Genomic DNA, 21,264 nt, shown 5'->3' with positions numbered 1-21,264 from the left:
ACTGAAAGTACTGTACCATCTTTTAATTATTTGTTTGCAGAGCGGGACTGAAGGGAAAGTTCATAGCGCTTTACATTCTCCAAGCAGCAGAACAATGTATTAGATAATTGAAGTTACAATCAGGTTTAGATTCATTTTTGAAGAAGGATTCACAATACAGAAAGATATATTAATTTCTATATGACACATTTAAAGGATAAAACACTATAGATGTCCCAATATGCACATCTAAAGATTAAAAGCAAAACTATTTAAAAATATTTTTAAAATCCAGCAGCTGTTTCATAAATAAAACTAGAACAATTATTTAAGAACATACATGATTTCCAAGCTTTTTTATCTTTTGATATACAGCCAGATGACACAAGACTAAGAAAACATATTTCCCCTATATTGTAAAGCAAACGGCTCATAATATTAAATAAACTCTATTTTCAGAAGTAAAACTTTCACTGAAATAATCATGAACATGTTTGAAGGAAAAATGGCAGAAAAGAAGTTGTTTGACAGAGAAGCTGATTTTCAACCACTTAGCTCTGCAGAAACTTGATGCTAATTCTGAGACGATTAACTAAATCTGTGTAACTAGATAATGATTTAACACAGTTTTGCATAAGATATCTTCCTAATGGTGGTTAGCTAGCTGTGTCTATCTTTCAGAAAGCATAATATTTATTTTTATACACAATCAGGGATCCATTATTTGGGACATGCAAAATACCACAAAAAGAAATTAGTCAGTGTTTGGATAGCAGCACAATTAATTGGTTAAAGACAGTTGCCAGCTTAAGATCTTCAACCAGTTACTATTTCATGACACATTAACCTAGCTGTTACATGATATGCTGAATTATAAACTAACCGTATGCCATATGTTTGTACAACATATCTAGGCTAAAAAAAAGTTAGGCAATTTGTGGTCTAGTGCATTGTGCTAATGTACCCACCACAGCACTGTGTATGTTCAAAAACCTTGTGAAGTCCATTATGTTTCCCAAACCAAATTTATTTCATATGCTCACCATATTTGAAAATAAGTGAACATTAAAGTATGCTTTTGAATTATTTAAATCACTTAATAACTATTTTCAAAACCATGTTTTCAGAAATTCTCCTTCAAATATCAATATTATCATGGCTTGTTCCAGATCTGAAGGCTGATCTACGTAATACCTATAGTCCTCTACTTAGACCCATTCATTTAGTGACTGACTGTTCAAAGTTACAAGTTGAGTATTTATATTTTTATTGCATTTTGTTTGTATTGTGAATAGGTTTTATATAATTTTATCCTCTTAATGTTGTAAGCTGTCCAGACTTACCATGTGGCAAGAAGGGCAGGCAATACATTTAATAAATAAAATCTATATTGTTAATGTATTGAAATAACTTAAGGCAGATGCATCAAGTTGACAGTGGTGGGATAAAGCAGCAACTTCTTCTCTTTTTAACTCAAATTACCTATCCTGTCTTGGGTGACTGGAATTCATTCAATTGGCACAAATAATTTCTCATGAATTAATTCAACACAATGTAGCCCAGCTGTTATTTATCCCTGCCCTCTCAGCTTTTTCCTACCTTTCCTACCTTTTTAGGAAAGTTACCTGAAATAAGGCAATCATAAACAACTTCTATATTGTTGTAAAAAAAACCTACACAGATCTGCCATGAAATCACCATGAGAGCCTGATTTCCAACAGGTTTTATTTATTATTGAATGGAAATATAATGCCCTTTTAAAGCCAGATTTGTACATATTTAGGATCCGGGCCAACATTTGGGGATTGCGGGGTAGGAGGAGCATCATTTACTATCCTCTTTAAGCAGCAATGTCACTTGGTATTATGCTGCCACTTTTTATAATGCAGATGTACATATTTTGCTACATGCTGGGATAGTGCACTCAATTTCTTATTCACATTAAGAGGATTACAGTCAAGAGATATTAGATGACAAAAAAACAAGTCAGCTTCATTTGAGTTAAAATAGTTCAGTACAGTTCCCCCCCCCCCAAACTTGGCAAGTTTGTTGTGTGGATTTCAACTCCTACTGGCTGGGAAATTTCTGGGGCTTAAAGTCCACATGTCTTAAAGTTATACTATTAGATCTTGGCCCACACCTAGTATCATGATTGCAAGAAATGGTTCAACACTAAATATTCTCAGTCTTTGCAATGTATGTGTTTTTGCCTTCCTGGTTCAATTCACTATAAGAGACAGAAATGTTCTGAGACCTAAAGTGCACACAGCCCTCAGAGGCTCATCGGAACAGGGGTGCTGTAAACTGGAAGCATAGTTTCTAATCGCTTTGAGAAGGGGAACAAATGAAGTGTTAGTATGAGTTAGGCACACCACAGTTAAACATTAAAGAAAATTTCTCAGTCCCATCTTCAAATCCTGCCACTTGTGATTTGGGTCCACCCACTCTGTGGCTTCAGGCCTAGTCTAGATATTAAACAACACCATTGTCCTTCAAGAAGTAACCACCTCAACTCACAGATCATTAAACATTACAGGAAACAGATTACAGGAGACAGAATTCACAAGTTAAAGTACTTTTGAGAATTCTTAAAACACTCACTTTTGGACTGTAAGTCCCAAGCATTCTACCATATAGCACTGGAGGAGAGTCACATTAATTGATGGCACCAAAAAAATCAGAAGAACATTGAACAAAACCAACATGCTTATGCACATTACTAAAATTTGTTAGTATATGATATATGGCAAAATCCCTACCATATGTTAGAATGAGAAGTATGATTGAACGCATCTTGAGTAATTTTGCTAGTTTTTGGAACAAAACCAACATGTTTATGTATGTTACTAAAATTTATTAGTATATGATATATGGCAAAATTCCTACCATATGTTAGAATGAGAAGTACGATTGAACGCATCTTGAGTAATTTTGCTAGTTTTTGGAACTTTCTATCAAGTTTATAAAATAATTTCCAGTGAAATGATCAATAATGGCAAATAAACTATGCAAAAAAAAAATTATTCTGATGGGTCTTGAGACCTAATAGGCATTGAGATCTGAGGTCTTGGTTTTATGGAATTGAAGATTATAAGCAGGGGTGAAATGTAAAATTTGTTACTAAGGTTCCGTCGGCAGTTCTGTGGGTGTGGCTTGGTGGGGGGGTACATATATATATATATATATATATATATATATATATATATATATATATATATATATATATATATATATATATATATATATATATATATATATTCACGGTGTTTGTATATAGGTCTTGGTTGTTGGGTTTCTCCCGTGTAAAATTGGAAGTGTCTTGGCGCTTCAATTATTCGTCATCTTCAGGCTTCTATATATATATATATACATATATATATATATATATATATATATATATATATAGGTCTTTGAAATTTTTTTCCTTTTAACTGCTAGTGGGGGTTTGAACTGATTGGGTGGGAGCTTGGCTGTGCTCTGATTGGATGGGGTTTTTTTTGTGCTGTGATTGGCTGGGGGTGTGTCCTGTTTGGGTGGGGGCTTGGTTGTGCTCAGTTTAGTCTGTGTTGCAGGGGGATTTGAGCTGGTGAGCTGCATAGCTGTTGTTTGGTTTTGTGGTCGTGCTACATCTTCATAGTGGGTGTCAGTCTGCTGCATGTATGGATTGGAGGGGTTTGAAATGGCCAATGTTGCAGCTGCGGTCTGGCTTCTGGTCCTTAATCGTGCTTCATGATCAGTGTGGGTTTGGGTCTGCTTTCTGGGTGGATGTGTGGTGGTGACATCCTGTGTGGACCTCGTGAGTGTGGGTCTGGTGTCATTCCTCGTGTTAGGGACACGTTTGTCAATAAGGGCAGGTTTCCAAATGGCTGGTAGGCGGGAGGTATCATCTCGTTTGTTCATGCTGTGTGGGCGTTTTTCTATCTCGATGGCTTCTCTGATTATTCTGTTGTTAAAGTGTTCAGTTTTGGCGATAGTTCTGGTCTTTTTAAAGTCAATATCATGTCCTGTGACTTTAAAGTGTTGGACCAGGAAGAAGTTGGTTCCTCTTTTTGAATGAGTTCTTGTGTTCTTCAATCGTGCACTTATTCTTCTGTTGGTTTGTCCAATGGGCGTGGTGGGCAGGACACCAACAGAAGAATACTCCTGACTCATTCAAGAACTCAACTTTGTCCTCAGGATTGGACACAAAGACAGAAGCAAACTGAACACTTTAACAACAGAATAATCAGAGAAGATTATCGATAGAAAACGCCCACACAGCATGAACAAACGAGATGATACCTCGCCACCAGCCATTTGAAACCTGCCTTATTGACAAACGTGTCCCTAACACGAGGAATGACACCAGACCCACACTCACGAGGTCCACACAGGATGTCACCACCACACATCCACCCAGAAAGCAGACCCAAACCCACACTGATCAGGAAGCACGACCAAGGACCAGAAGCCAGACCGCAGCTGCAACATTAGCCATTTCAAACCCCTCCAATCCATACATGCAGCAGACTGACACCCACTATGAAGATGTAGCACCACGAACACGAAGCCAAACAGCAGCAGTGCAGCTCACCAGCTCAAATCCCCTGCAACTCAGACTAACTGAGCACAACCAAGCCCCCACCCAAACAGGACACACCCCAGCCAATCAGAGCACAAAAAAACCCACATCCAATCAGAGCACAGCCAAGCTCCCACCCAATCAGTTCAAACCCCCACTAGCAGTTAAAAAGGAAGAAACAGCTGCAATCACACATTGCTCCCAGAAGCACGAAGCTGAAGCCTGAAGATGACGAATGAGACTTCGTCGAAACGTCGCCAAGACACTTCCAATTTTACGCGGGGAAAAACCCGAATAACCAAAGACCTACATACAAACACCCGCGAAAACCTCAGAAAACAAATATATATATATATATATATATATACATACATACACACACACACACACACACACACACACACACACACACACACATACATACATACACACACACACACTTTTAAAAGCATTTTTTCTACAACCTCTTTGGACATGATTTCTGTAGATTAATGAACAATCATCAATCAATTATACCCCAAGCTACAACACTGAAGTAATTCAACACTGCCTATAAATAGAGAGATGAAGAAAGAAGTTGAAAGTCCCATTTTCCATTCCATCAAAGATACGTTCAGAAATCTTTCCTGAAATTCCCATGCCTGTTTTGTTATTTGGTCAATGATAAATAGGTTTCTTGATTCATAAGATTTGTGTGACTAAAAGACTGAATGTGTGATTCTTGTACTGCTTAAATAAAGCTTTTAAAATCTGCCTGTAATCTTTTGGTACTACTGGACAATTCACTGACTTTGCTATTGTGATGCATTAAAAGATGACTAATTCTATGGGAGAGGGCAAATCTCTTGTTACATTTGTAACAACAACAAATGCAATTTTAAGATGGAATAGCAGTATAATTAATATGATATGATAAATGATTAATGATTATCATTAATATGATAATTAATAAAACAAATGGGCAAAAATAATAAATCAAATTTAGAGCAAAAGCTTAGTTTTAAAAGACAAAACTTCTAAACTCTCATTAAATGATGAGTAACTCAAATATCATCACGATGATCATCATAATGGACAACTCAAATATAGCAGAACCCTCCTTTCTATGCTTCTTTTACTAGTGTTTTGTCTCTAGATTTCAACATCACGAAGTATAGTGCCACTATTTTCCAGAGTGCTAAAACAAAAACACAAAACAAAATTGGCATGCAAAATCTCAATAGGCTTAATATAACTATTTCATTTTTTTCCAGTTACCCTTACCTGAAAAGTTCAGAACAGAAGTCCACATTTGTTAGCTCTGGCCTTAGATTAAATATGGCCATCACCTATACCACCTTCATAACTGATAACTAATTCAGAAGTAGAGAAAGAACAGAAATGAAATGCCTTCAATTTAATAAATACTTTGTCTTTAGTGTCAATGTTTTAAATCAGGCGTGTCCAACCAGTGGCTCATGGGTTGCATGTGATTCTAGACAGTTAGTAATGCAGCTCCACAAGACATAAACTTTTAACAATATTTTAACAATATTATGTGATTTATATACATTAATTATATTATATATATTATATGTGGCCCAAGACAGAAGTGTGGTGGCCTAGAGGTGAAGACACTCGCTTCCCACTCAGAAGGTTCAGAGTTCAATCCTAGGCAGTGATAGATGTTTCTCTGCTGCAAACTCCATGTAGGTGTCAAGAAGGGCATCTGGCCAGTAAACACTCAGTTCCATTCATTGCTCCAACTCCACCCCAATAAAAAGAGATTACAGAATTGTAAAAAGAAAAAAAATATGCAGCCCAAGACAATTCTTTTTCACTCAGGGTGACCCAAAGCCAAAAAGTTGGACACCCATGTTCTAGATTGAATATCTTAGGTAAAAAATGAAGTTGTTCTACTTTTCCTTACCATCCAATACAGCATCAAATATGAAGTCTTTGACTCTGTAGGTCGCTTAAAGTGCAAAATGATAGTAATAAAAGAAATATGCTCTATTGTAACCTATGATGCTTAGCCTCTACTTATTTGCTTTGCTACATAGTTCATACAAAGAACTAATAATTTTAGCTGACAGCTATTTTTTGCCGGGGCTTGAATAGTCAAACCATATTCATTGTCTGCCTGTCTTTGATATTCCACCTTCATCTCTACACAAACTGAGATTTGAGGTTTCAGAATATAGAATTTTGGGCAGAATTCCATAATTTGGGACAAGGGAAATCACACAAAAGGAAGCTACAATATTCAAAACAAAGCTTCAGTAAGGCACAAACTCACAAAGTTGAGAAAAACTGCTGGATTTATTTTCTTATTTATTGCTACACCATACTGGAAAAAATATGTCTTATGTTGCTAACAGACTATATAGGGAGCAAAGTATTTGAGACAAAACAAAGCATTTATCTAATAAAGGGGATCAATTGCTGGCAGTCAATGAGAATGCTGCTCAGAAGATACAATTCAGTTGAATGTAGGTGGCAATGAAACTTCCATGCAAAAACATTACAAAGTCAATTTAATATACAGGATGGTATATGACAGTTTTGAAGAATGGACATGAATGAAATTTGTTTGTAAGGATTTAACATACAATGAGTCTTTCAGAAATATTTCATGTGAAATATCACAAGATTTTCCTGAGCTGTTTTACTAGCATCAATAAACTCTTTCTGTAATTGTGGATTAAACTTCACAGTGAATCTTTACAAATAGCAATGGGAACTGTAGAACTACTCTATTTTATTAAAACAATAAACAGCTAAGAGACTGTTTTAAAACAAATCAATTTCTGTACGTATTTCTTAAAACGTTTCTTCAACATCAACCACTTCTAAATATTCTTTCATTTCTTACGCCAGCCTGAGGATGAAGCAGTTTGAAAGAGAAGAATGATATCAAAAAATCCTCTCACCAGGAAATCTCTACAGTATTCATGAAAAGAGCCACAATGTGGTTGTCAAGCTAGAAAAAGTGGTATTCTGAGTTTTTTTTTAGAATAGAATATAATTTTATTGGCCAAGTGTGATTGGACACACAAGGAATTTGTCTTGGTGCATATGCTCTCAGTGTACATAAAAGAAAAGATACATTCCTCAAGGTACAACATTTACAACACAAATGATGGTCAATATATCAATATAAATCATAAGGATTGCCAGCAACAGAGTTACAGTCATACAGTCATAAGTGGAAAGAGATTGGTGATGGGAGCTATGAGAAGATTAATAGTAGTGCAGATTTAGTAAATAGTTTGACAGTGTTGAGGGAATTATTTGTTTAGCAGAGAGATGGCCTTCGGGAAAAAACTGTTCTTGTGTCTAGTTGTTCTGTTGTGCAGTGCTCAATAGCGTTGTTTCATATATTGCTACATTTGGGGCAACTCAACTTAATTTATATTTAATTTTTTACATTGTTAATAATTCCTTATTAAATATATTAATTAAATATGGTCAAAGCATCTGAAAAGGGTTGTATCTAAAAGCAGTACCTAAAATAATGAATTAGGAGAATCACTGTAAATGTTCTACACAAACTGTTTTTTATAACAACAACAACAACAAGAACAACAAGAACAACAACAACAGGGTTGGAAGGGACCTTGGAGGCCTTCTAGTCCAACCCCCCCAGGCAGGAAACCCTACACCATCTCAGACAGATGGTTATCCAACATCTTCTTAAAAATTTCCAGTGTTGAGGCATTTACAACTTTTGCAGGCAAGTTGTTCCACTTATTAATTATATTGTATTTGTGTAATATATATGCATACAAAATGCATACAAAATGCATACAAAATGCATACAAAATGAGGAAGACATCTATAAATCTATTACTGTAGGTACTTTCAGAATTAACAGTTCCGGAAAAATATCAAATAAGTACCTAAAAACTAGTGACAGCCCTCAGCTAACTTTGGTTGCTTCATAAAATAACTAAGCAAAGTCACACCTGGTTAGTGCTTGGCAGGGACATCATAGGAAATATCTAGACTATAGTCTAGGCTAGGAAATAAAAATCAAAAGCAGTGGCAATATATCCATTCCATATTTCAGGAGGAGAACCATATAGACATGACCACATGATCAACTGAGGGTTGAGCTCAACTCAAGGCAGATTTATTTGTAAGTAAAACTGTCCCCTCTCTGAAATGTTGTGTATCAGGAAAGACTTTCAAAACAATTTATTACCCAAAATAATCACATTCAACAACACTGATCTTCAGTGATATGCCCAATCTAGTTCCGAATTGCTCCCATTTTTCTATTATGAAAAATGATGAATGGTATCAGTGGTGGGTTTCACTTACCTTTGCTACCGGTTCTCTTGGGTGCGCACACTTGCTTCACCCGCACCTGCATCACTTCTGCACATACGCAGAGGGTATTTGGATGACATCCGGGCAGGTGGGTGCCTAACCCTAACCCTAACCAGTAGCAACCCACCACTGAATGGTATTCCACCATCAATCAAACAGTATACAGTTTGGAATATAGCCATGATGGCGAACCTATGGTACACGCTCTCTACTGGCATGCGCGCCGTCGCCCGAGGTCAGATCTCCTTGGCATTTCTTTCGTGAGCTGCAAACGAAGCAAGCTCACAAAAGAAAAAGATCTTACCTCTTACCTCTTCCCACCCGCCAGTTGGTCTTCGGGTCTCTGCTGTGCATGCTTACGTCACCGCATTCACGCGTGCATGTCAGCGCATGTGCGTGTTCGCAAGCAGGCACACCTTTTAGTTTGGGCACGAGTGTAGTTTGGGCACTCAGTGTCTAAAAGGTTCGCCATCACTGGTATATAGACTTACAACAGTTCATTTAGTGACCGTCTGAAGTTACAATGGCAATGAAAAAAGGGACTTATGGCTGTTTTCATACTTATGACAGTTGCAGCATCCTTATGGTCATGTGAACAAAATTCAGATGCTTGGCAATTTACTCATATTACGAAGGTTGCCGTATTCTGGGATCATGTGATCACCTTTTGTTGCAAGCATAGTCAATGGGGAAGGCAGATTCACTTAACAATCATGTTACCGTACTAGCTTAACAACTGCAGTGATTCAACAACTGTGGCAAGAAAGGGTGTTCAAGTGGGGCAAAATTTACTTAACAAATGTCTCGCTTAGCAACAGAGGTTTGGGCTCAATTGTGGTCATAAGTCGAGAACTACCTGTATTTCTTTTCAGGTTACTTGAAACTAAGATTTAGTTCCTAAATGTAAGATAGCGGTAAAAATTAATACTATAAACAATTTATTTTTAAAATAATAAATCTACAGAAATAATTTGAAATAATAAAGTGCAATATACCATTGCAAGGAACCCATATATCCTTTGCCACTACTATCCATAGCAGTGGCAAAGGAAGTAAAAAGAACTTCCTTTTATTTCCATAACTGTATATTTTTCTACTAAGTAAGCAATACTATTTATTGTACCTTTCCTTTTCTTTAACCATCAGACAGAATAATTTCTAAAAAACGATTTTGCTATAGAACATGGTTTTTGTACATCAAAAAAACCCCAGGAACTTCTGCAAAGGGTAATGAAGGGGTAAAACTGAAGGGGTAAAAAGCCAAGATAGTGTTGTAATTGCGCAGTTGAAACCCTATCACTTTGTGTATGTTCATTATTCATAAACAAAAGGGGCGGAGTTTCAGTCATGCAGTTGTGATTACCATTCAAACTTTTTTGATCTCTCCATGGATGCCTTTGGAAAGCACCATGGAGATAAAATCTTTCTATTCCCCCTCCTCCCCGCTTTTCCGTAGATTTTTTAAATTTTTACTAAGTCGGATGTCAGAAAATAGTATCTGAGCTAGTTGTCACCAGAAGTTAAAAATGTACACACACATACACCGAGTCCTTCAACATAATTTTTTGCTAACAAATTCCTTCTTCAGCTTTTTCTAAGTAGCCTGCTTGTTTACTCAGAATACCCACTTTATTTTTTTTAATGTCCTAATTGTATATAAATATACTGAGGAAACTCTGCTGTAAGCAGTTTAGGACAAAACAGCATTTCCACTGGATAGTAAATTTACTGAACAACTTCCTTTCTTGCACCATGAAAATCTGACCCTTTCCTATATGCTACATAGTTTAACACAGAAATGTTTTTGTACACAAAAACTTTGCTACTTCTTGTTTTGGTCAACCTTATTCTTGATGAAAGCAAAAAGTTTTGGCTCCACAAGCAACTACTATGTGTCAGGAAGTATTTAGCAACCTGCATAAAAATATGTCATATTCACTACCAATATAATTCTTTGAGAAAAGTCTGTGAAGAAGCCAAATATAGGTTGTGTTTTTTCTCAACTTTCCCCTTTACAGTTTTAATAATATGGCTATGCTTAGCCTTAGACCTCTCTTTTAAGACAGTAGTTTAATTTCACACACTTTGCTAAAAAGCACTGCGCACCAGAACAACTAGACACAAGAACAGTTTTTTTCCCGAACACCATCACAAATATTTCCCTCAATACTGTCACACTATTCACTAAGTCTGCATTTCTATTACTATTAATCTTCTCATCGTTCCTATCACCCATCTCCTTCCACTTATGACTGCATGACTGTAACTTTGTTGCTTGTATCCTTACAATTTATATTGATTATTTCCTAGTATAATTTGATTGCTTATTTGTATCCTGTGACTATCATTAAGTGTTGTACCTTATGATTCTTGATGAACGTATTTTGTCTTTTTATGTACACTGAGAGCATATGCACCAAAGACAAATTCCTTGTGTGTCCAATCACACTTGGCCAATAAAGAGTTCTATCCTATCCTATCCTATCCTATCCTATCCTATCCTATCCTATCCTATCCTATCCTATCCTATCCTATCCTATATCATTATTGGTTATATTAGCTTCTCATAGTTTAGAGGAAAAACAACAAAGAGCTATAGTTTACTACTCACAATGGAGACCAAAAAAACAAGGCATATTTTCTTAAATGCAATATATAAACATTACTTATCAAAAAATTCCTCTGAGTAAAAAAAAAATCACATTATGAGCAATCATATATAGCTATCTACCAACCTTGTAACAATAGGCCATCTTTCTACTTTTAATTAAGTTGACCTGTTTTTGCAAAACTCACTGACATTGAATTTTCTAATTTTTGCTAATTTAAGGATATGAGAAGAGTAATACATTAATCATCTACCTTATCTGATTTTTTTAGTATTGGTTAAATAATACAAAAGAAAACCCTGTAAAGTAAAATGCCAGCAAGATATATTATCTATTCCAATTTTTCTTTTACAATAAAATTCAAATAGCTAAAATAATGTTGAAGAACATTTTGCCTCAAAATTACACAACAAAATGCAAGAAAACAAAAAAGTAAATTAAAAAAAATATACAGCAGGGTCACCTACTACTGAAAGCTCTTTTTTCCTTAAGCATATTTCTAAACAGCAAAATGTTAATTAGTGTTAACTAGCAGTGAAAGATGTTTTCTGAATAAAAACTCATTCTAGAAAACTATTGCTATAAACTAAGCACACTACTTTAGTTCATTATCTGAACAGAACCTCGATTATGGTTTTAAAAGCCAAAAATCAGAATCTTCAATTTAACTGAGCTTTGGATCAATAAGATCAAGATATAACCTTTTGTCTGTCAGTTATTTGGGGCTAAATTTAGTCCATGATGCTGATTCAAGAGTCATGTTGCTAGTTCAAAATACTTTACACGTTTATACTTATTAATATTTTAAATTATAAAATATATAACTATTTTTTAGCCGATCTTTCTGCATCTAGTTATAGTGAATATTTTAAAATGCTGTGTGGAAATTTAGTATAGATCCAGCTAGAAAATCACAGGTTTGCTGCAGAAATTGCACAGATTTGTTTCTCTGATGGACACACTCACACACCAACTTTCGTGTAATAACCAAGCTTTAATTGCTTTTGCTTTTCTAATATATCTTTTATTTTAATGTCATAGAATATATTAGGTTTCTTTGCATCTTCCCAAAATGTAACCTATATTTATTTGAGAGTAAGATTTATTGAACTTACTGTTACCTTTTGGGTGCTGTAATACACAAACTACTCCTAAGCATGTATTAGAACTGCAAGGTTTATATACAGTTGGTTTCCCTGCACTACAGCAGTTCTACCGGCTGATGTCATTTTTACCTTCTTCCCTTTTTGGCATTCCCCTTGGCCTTTTAAAGCTTTACTATTGTTTCTGTAACATACGCTTTAGCTGCATGTATTTCAAAGCTGTGTGTGCCCACATCCCGGCTATTTTTTTATCATTCTCTCCAATGGTCATTCCAATCTTGCCCTCTTCCATCAGCCAGCCTTTTTATTTCCATTAAAATTGTTGATTCTGGACACCCATTTTGGTCTAATCATAGCAATCACCCAGCGATAAATTATCTGATCAGGCACAACAGACTTTGTTAAAGGGTTGGTTTTTTTAAAATACTGTAAACAACAGCCATCTTTATTTGCACTACACGAGTTAACTGTCTGAGTTGGGGAACAAAACAGGCGAATGCCAACCCTGCAGGGCTGTTAAACCAGCATGTCATTCATTTCATCCTTTTCCTTGTTTAAATTCGACTGACCAGGCGTTTTAGAAATATAAAAATTAAAAATGGGAACACCTTGCTCCTGCCTTTCAGAACATCATTTCTTCTCAAAAAAAGATAAATTACTGAATATTATGAAGCCTATTGTTATACAACCTGACTCGCACAGAAATAAACCCCTTCTCCGGACCTAGACATTTTAGCTGAATGAAAAGCAGTGGAGGCTACAACTGCCCCCGACCACCCAGGACAGGATCAAGCAGCTTTGCCCTTCTGTTACCAAAGGAGGGGTGGGAACGGCTCCTAATCTTCCGCGCAGCAAAGACACTCTAGGTATGCTCAGACGCCTCCTGCTCTTTGCACTCTCTCCTCCCTTTTCTAACCCTGACTACAACTTGGAGCTGACTTAATCCTGCCTTCAACTTCCAAGCGGCTGCCCGAGGAAGGACCCCGCTGTCATCAGTCACGAAGGTTTCCCCCCACACCCAACCCCACTAACCTGCCGCACTGACCCACCCAGCCCCCGAGCCCCTCACCCGCCTCCCACAGCCGAGCCAGGCGGAGCCTCTGACGGCAGGGACGCTTTTTCTCGCGACGGCGACGCACCTTCAGGCTTACCCGGGCGGCCGCGTGGCCCTTGCCCGACCCGGCCAGCTCCTCCGCCTCGTCGGCGTCGTCGTCCTCCTCGACGTCTACCACCACGTCCTCCTCTTCGTCCTCCTCCTCGAGTGCGGCCGCCGAGCCCTCTCGCCGAGGCGGCCTCCAGGAGTTTTCGGTCTTCGCTATGCCGCGACCGCCCGATTCCGGGAAAGGCTGCGCGGCCGAGGGCGGCCCCGCCGTGTTCAAGCGCCGGTTGCCCAGACTGGAGCGCTTGGCCAGACGCCGCGCTTGCATGGCCGCGCCCAGCACCGCTCAGCGCGCCGCACCGAGGAGGAGTGGGCTCGGCTCGGCTGGGCGGTGGGCAAGGCTGAGCGAGGGGGCGGGAGCGGCGGCGGCGGCGGCTATTGCCGCTACAGCCGAGGCACTCGCGGCAAGGCAGCAGAGGTGGTGCAGCCGCCGCCGCCGCTTACAGCGGATGCGCTGGGCTGGGCAGGAAGGCCGGGCGCGCCGCTGCAGCCATCGGGCGCTTTGGCCCGGCGGTGACTTAGGGACCCTGCTGGGATAGCTCCCCTCTGCAGGTCAGCGGCGCTTCCCAGATGTTGGCGAAAGGGCGGACGAGCTGGGTGGACGGACCGAGCGGGGTCTTTTGCTAGCCTTTCCCTGCGGCTCGCTAGTCCTCAGCCCCAAAACCCGGACTGGAGTCGACCGCCTCTGAAATGCTAATCGGCGGCAGTTTCGCCTGCCCGCCGCCGCTCTAGTTAACACGCGTAAGCTAAGGGACTGCTGAGCTGAGAGCGCTGGCTGCGGCCTTCCTCGCCTCTCAAGGGCCCTGAAGCGCCCAAGCAACAAGTGGTGACAACAACACAACGTGCTGCGGAATAGGAGGCGCGGATTACAAAGGCAGGTTTGGGCTGAGGCGGGGGTAGGTCTTCCGTAATTACGGAGAAAGCCACCTCCGGGCACCGTTCATATCAGGGTAGGGAGGAGAGTTTCTAGGACAGATTGGTGGAGAACAGGCAGGCATCGCACTGATCAAGTAACGACTTCTTAGATTCTTTTTTTTAGCGCTATTTATGACACGCCAAGATATTCCGATGCTTTGCAGTCTTGTTCCTATTAAACTTTTCTGGGTTTGGTTGGGGGGTGGGATGGTGGTGCCTTCAAGTGCCTTCAAGCTTACAAAACATTTGCTAGACCAATTCATGAATACATTATCTGTCTGGAATCCATACCACATTTCAGACATCAATACAATTGAACGTGTCCAGAAATATTTTACAAGAAGAGTTCTCCACTCCTCTGAATACAAAAAAATACCTTATGCCACCAGACTTGAAATCCTGAGTTTAGAAAACTTAGAACTACGCCGCCTCCCGACAGGACCTGTGTTTAACTCATAGAATCATCTATTGCAATGTCCTTCCTGTTGAAGACTACTTCAGCTTCAATCACAACAATACAAGAGCAAACAATAGATTTAAACTTAAAGTTAACCGCTTCAATCTTGATTGCAGAAAATATGACTTCAGTAACAGAGTTGTTAATGCTTGGAATACACTACCTGACTCTTTGGTCTCTTCCCAAAATCCCCAAAACTTCAACCAAAAACTGTCTACTATTGACCTCATCCCATTCCTAAGAGGTCTATAAGGGGCGTGCATAAGAGCACAAACGTGCCTACCCTTCCTGTCTTACTGTTTCCCTTCATTATATCCAATTTATATAGTTATTACATGCTTATACTCATATATATGCTTATATGTTATATAGTTGCTTCATGCTTATGCTTATGTATGCTGTTATGACAAATAAAATAAAATTTAAAAAAGTCAGTGTTGACTTCTGGCAACTTCCTGCAGAAGTCCCTGCAGTTTTCTGGGCAGCATTTCAGAAATGATTTGCCATTGTTGGCTTCCTAGGATTGAGAGACTGAGTGGCCCTAGGTAAACAGCTGGCTTTGTACCTGAAGCAGGAGATGCCGTAACCATTCTTAATGGGCTGAAATCAGTGCCTGCATTGCTTAGGACTGGTGTTTTTTGTTTTTTTAATTTGATACTTAACCTTTTGACTCAATTTCAATATCATATGTGCCTCTGGTGACACTCTTGCCCTGTGTATAAAAATGATTATATTAATCAGTTGAATAAAATAATAATTTATCCTATTGTCCAACCATCAAATATGAAAATAAATTCAATAGAATAATCATGACTCTGAAGTTCTTCCCCAAAGAAAAGTGCTTAGCAATTGAAGCCAAACAACAAACAACACAATAAACTACCTTTCAGACTTATGTCATTACGATAATGGAATTTTCACCTCTTTTGGTGCTGTGGTTAATGGGCTGGAGAATCCTTCATTATTTTTAAATCCCAAGAAGAAATGTGAAAAAACAGATTCCCATTGCAATACAATCATACATCATGCCAATGTATTCATTTTGAAGTGTGCTTTGTTAAGTATTTTTATATCAAAGCCAAATTTATCCCAATACAACAAGTGGGTGTACAAGCCTGTGCTCCGTCGCCACTTTTATCCCAAATATTTGTCAAATAGACAATGACCAGGTGCTATATTTTATACCAGTAGAATCATTTTTTAAACTTGTTATACCTATTATGGCATGGTCATAGTTGCAGAATTGACTATAGAATTCAAATCATTTTAAAAGTCATTCTAGAGGGCCTATAATAGAGGATTTCCTGGAGGCACATTTGCCTCACATAGTAGCTTCCTGGAACCTCATGAGCTGAGTTGCAGCTCTCACCCCTTAAATGTTCCACATCTCATTCCAGTATGACCTCTTGAATGATGGAACATTTTCTCAAGAAAATTGAAAAAGAATTAAATAGTTCTCTCTTGGGTTTTTTTAGACTTTTATCCCACCTTTTTCCCCCCACATGCATCTCAAGGCTGCAAACGTACCAAATACTCCATCTTCCTGTTTTCCCCACAGCAACACCCCTGTTGAGACGAGTTGGGCTGAGAGAGAGTGACTGGCCCAAAGTTACCCAGTCAAATTTGGACCAATGGTCTTCTATTATTTCTAAAGTCCATAGATTTTTGTTTAAAGCAAGGGAGATTTTTCTGCTTACAGAACAAGGCAGGTTTCTCATATATTCATACATGCATGAAAATACATCGTACACTAGTTCATCAAAGAACTTCTTACACTTGTTTGGATGTTTATCAATGAACTGTTTTCTTCAAACTCAAGAATAGATTCTTCCTTATTCTTGTTATATTTAGGAAATGTACCAAATGAACAGCATTCCTACTATTAATATTGGCAGAGTCAAAAAAAAAATTCTTAAAATGAGGGTACAGGTAAACCTGAGATCAAAATTGAATTACCTTTCAATAAACAGGTGACTGGTTGAGATACCATGTGCTACATCCTTGGATACATATTTTATACAGCCTTTCATAGGAGACTTCCATGAAAGCAATGCTCATATGCCTCACCCCAAAGACACAGTAGCTACAAATATAAATCAGTTTCCTAGTCACTGGCCAAACTTCCATATACCATTATTTTAGCCAACATGACCATATAGACTTGATGATAGAAATTGGATTATGACACATCTGGAGGTACTAGGTTCAGGACATAATGGTGCAGCATTAGTTAGCTGTAATTTGATAAAGGCATACTATGGGAATATTTTCCAATTTCTGAGCAACCCTAACTTTTTTAATTTGTATATGGGCAGGCAAGAAGTAATGCAATATGTTCCAAAATATTATTCTGATAGACAATTATCAATATAAACATGAATTATCTTTTTCATGAGGTAATTCATGTTTAGCAAAAAATTATATGAAAATGAGATTTGACATTTTTATCTTTAAAAAATCTCTGTCATAACTTCCTGTGCATTTCCATGGCATATCAATCAGGTTCAGGATTTCATTCAAATGAGACTTTATTTCAATTGACAAGACTATTTTACTGTGTTGTACTATAACTCCTTAAAGAGAGAAATTGGATTGTTCAATATTCAATAATCCTAATTCCTGCTATGAATCCATTACGGCTTTTCAGTTAGACCGTTCCTCCTACCGGCAGAATGCAGACTGTAAACATGTGTGGCTCTGTGAAAAAGCCAGCTTCTCATTGGTGTAACTTCTCCAGGCCTCCATAAAGCTACACATCTGAGCTGTCAGTTACTTTTATAGAGTGCACTAGTTTTTGGCGCCACATCTGGGACTGAGGTTACAATAACAAGAGCCCGAACAGCAGTGCCTAGAAGACGAAAGGCAAATGCTGAGACTGTTGAATGTTGGCAGCCAGCGAGTTTTCAGAGAAAATGTTCAAAATAATGCAACATGCTTGCATCCTCCGCCATAAAACCCTTTATGATGATTTACATGATTTCTTTAAAGTATAAATAAAATTAAAGTGATGAAAATACATCGTACACTAGTTCATCAAAGAACTTCTTACACTTGTTTGGATGTTTATCAATGAACTGTTTTCTTCAAACTCAAGAATAGATTCTTCCTTATTCTTGTTATATTTAGGAAATGTACCAAATGAACAGCATTCCTACTATTAATATTGGCAGAGTCAAAAAAAAAATTCTTAAAATGAGGGTACAGGTAAACCTGAGATCAAAATTGAATTACCTTTCAATAAACAGGTGACTGGTTGAGATACCATGTGCTACATCCTTGGATACATATTTTATACAGCCTTTCATAGGAGACTTCCATGAAAGCAATGCTCATATGCCTCACCCCAAAGACACAGTAGCTACAAATATAAATCAGTTTCCTAGTCACTGGCCAAACTTCCATATACCATTATTTTAGCCAACATGACCATATAGACTTGATGATAGAAATTGAATTATGACACATCTGGAGGTACTAGGTTCAGGACATAATGGTGCAGCATTAGTTAGCTGTAATTTGATAAAGGCATACTATGGGAATATTTTCCAATTTCTGAGCAACCCTAACTTTTTTAATTTGTATATGGGCAGGCAAGAAGTAATGCAATATGTTCCAAAATATTATTCTGATAGACAATTATCAATATAAACATGAATTATCTTTTTCATGAGGTAATTCATGTTTAGCAAAAAATTATATGAAAATGAGATTTGACATTTTTATCTTTAAAAAATCTCTGTCATAACTTCCTGTGCATTTCCATGGCATATCAATCAGGTTCAGGATTTCATTCAAATGAGACTTTATTTCAATTGACAAGACTATTTTACTGTGTTGTACTATAACTCCTTAAAGAGAAAAATTGGATTGTTCAATATTTGAAAAAAAAATAATCCTAATTCCTGCTATGAATCCATTACGGCTTTTCAGTTAGACCGTTCCTCCTACCGGCAGAATGCAGACTGTAAACATGTGTGGCTCTGTGAAAAAGCCAGCTTCTCATTGGTGTAACTTCTCCAGGCCTCCATAAAGCTACACATCTGAGCTGTCAGTTACTTTTATAGAGTGCACTAGTTTTTGGCGCCACATCTGGGACTGAGGTTACAATAACAAGAGCCCGAACAGCAGTGCCTAGAAGACGAAAGGCAAATGCTGAGACTGTTGAATGTTGGCAGCCAGCGAGTTTTCAGAGAAAATGTTCAAAATAATGCAACATGCTTGCATCCTCCGCCATAAAACCCTTTATGATGATTTACATGATTTCTTTAAAGTATAAATAAAATTAAAGTGATAAAAATAGAATGATCACCAGACTAAGAATTACACTCAGTGTGTGTCAGTGCTTAGAATTAAACCCCATTGTGGCCAGTGGAGCTTCTTTCCTATTATGTGTGGTTAAGATTGCAGACTTAGAAGATCAGTGTTACTGGAACAGCGAAGAAATATATTCATGTATAATATTTTTATATTACTGGATTTACAGTCAATTTCTTGCAGTTTGTATTTTAAAAAGTCGGTATTAATAATAAACATGTTAACTATAAATTGTCCATGGTAAACATCAATATATTATTATAATATATAGATAGTGCTTTCATCTGTGAAATAGCAAATGTTATCCATTAGTTAAACTCTAAATGTCCTCCTGAGAAATGTTGTCTTAACATCCCTCATGAAATGAAGGGACCACAAACGGTTTTTCCTAGGATGATTTTATTGGGAGATGGGTTGACTGCTTAAAAGAAGCAGTCCTGGGCATTCAGTCATACAAGACTTTATAGCTCAAAACCAACATTAGGAATTGCAGTTGAAAGCCCAACATAGTGTGCTCATGGTGATGAGCGCTAAATAATAAAAACACAAGGCACTACATCACTTGAAGCTTCTGCTTGGATTTCAAAGGCAGCACCATGTAGAACACATTGTAGTAGACTTGGTACTGGTGAATTGTTGAGTCACTATCGTAACCTGTATCGTCCAGCTCAATGTAGGGTCATAATTGGTGCATCTATTGAAACTGGGCAACGCCTGTGTGTCCAACTGTGAATTCAGCAGTAGCTATAAGTCCAGGGAGACTTTCAGACATACTTCTACAGGGTTAGTGCCCTGTCTTGAAAGATACTCTCAGACTAGACCCAAAGAGATCTATTTGGGTTCAACTTTAGCATATTTCATCCCATCTAGAGCTCAATAAGACAACCTGAATGTATCCTTATCACCTCCCAGATCCAGTTAATCATAACTTCTTCCAACCTATTGAAGAAGCCAAGAATCGAGCATGCAGGGGGCAGAGGAAATTCTTGAAAGTACTCCACACTTTTTATTAGAATGAACAGGCCGAAAGGAGTCCTGGATATTATTTTGAGGAGCTACAGATAGATATTGGATCTTTATATTAATTTATTTTCCTGAAGGTTGTAAGTGAACTAGCAAGCTGCCAAATTCTTGATACTGCATTTTATGAAGTTTATTTACTTCAAATATAAATTATGTTGATGTTTGATTCATCAACCATATGATGAATCCCAGATAAATGGGAAGGGTTAGGAAAAGCAATGGTGAACTATCTAGTAAAAAATGTCACCAGAATAGGGCAATAACTCAACATGACTCAAATATGGCTACCAACAGCTGACCCTCTAAGCTGGATGGTAGCCTGCAAGCTATTGAACAAGAGCAAATGCTAGCTTTTAGTAGTCAGGATTTTTATTATGTTAGAGGAAAGTTTTCAGGAAGTCCAACAATTGATGGTGCTCATGACGAAAAAGGTCGCCTATGCTGTATACATCAGTTATATATATAAAGCAATATAAAACTGAAACATGAATGTTAGAGGCATATTCCTTGGGAAACTCAAAATTGAAAAAAGAGAAATTATTAGAGCAAACTTAGACATTCTTGGCATCAGTGAGTTACATTGGACAGGCAATGTCATAATTTCTTTATTAAATATATAAAAACCTGAATAATCACTGATCCATAAGATCTGGTATTGTGAACTGTTGGCATCTTTTTGGATAGCATTTTGCTGTACGCAAGTATATTTATGTGGCAATCTCTAAATGTTAAATATGTTAACGTGATGCTGAATTATATCCCCAAACTTTTGAATCTGACCGTCTTTGTGGAATTATAAATTGCATTAAGCATGAGGGAGTGCTAAAAGA

At 37.8% G+C, this 21,264-nt stretch overlaps 1 protein-coding gene across 3 annotated transcripts in view; it reads right to left on the bottom strand.

Annotated features, from left to right (window-relative positions):
- ZNF704 (zinc finger protein 704) overlaps positions 1-14,683 on the bottom strand; it is a 58,020-nt gene extending 43,337 nt beyond the window's left edge. The window contains exon 1 of one of the 3 annotated variants that reach the window (XM_058176153.1): positions 13,706-14,683. In XM_058176153.1, coding sequence (XP_058032136.1) covers positions 13,706-13,993 — 288 coding nt within the window. In that variant the 5' untranslated portion in view covers positions 13,994-14,683. The remainder of the gene's footprint in view (positions 1-13,705) is intronic. The other 2 variants (XM_058176154.1, XM_058176155.1) reach the window with 2 other exon arrangements.
- Positions 14,684-21,264: the final 6,581 nt, after the last annotated feature.

Source organism: Ahaetulla prasina, chromosome 3 (assembly GCF_028640845.1).
Source record: "Ahaetulla prasina isolate Xishuangbanna chromosome 3, ASM2864084v1, whole genome shotgun sequence".
Taxonomy (NCBI): Eukaryota; Metazoa; Chordata; class Lepidosauria; order Squamata; family Colubridae; genus Ahaetulla; species Ahaetulla prasina.
Note: the sequence above shows the minus strand (reverse complement) of the source record. Positions and strands in the feature narration are given on the sequence as shown.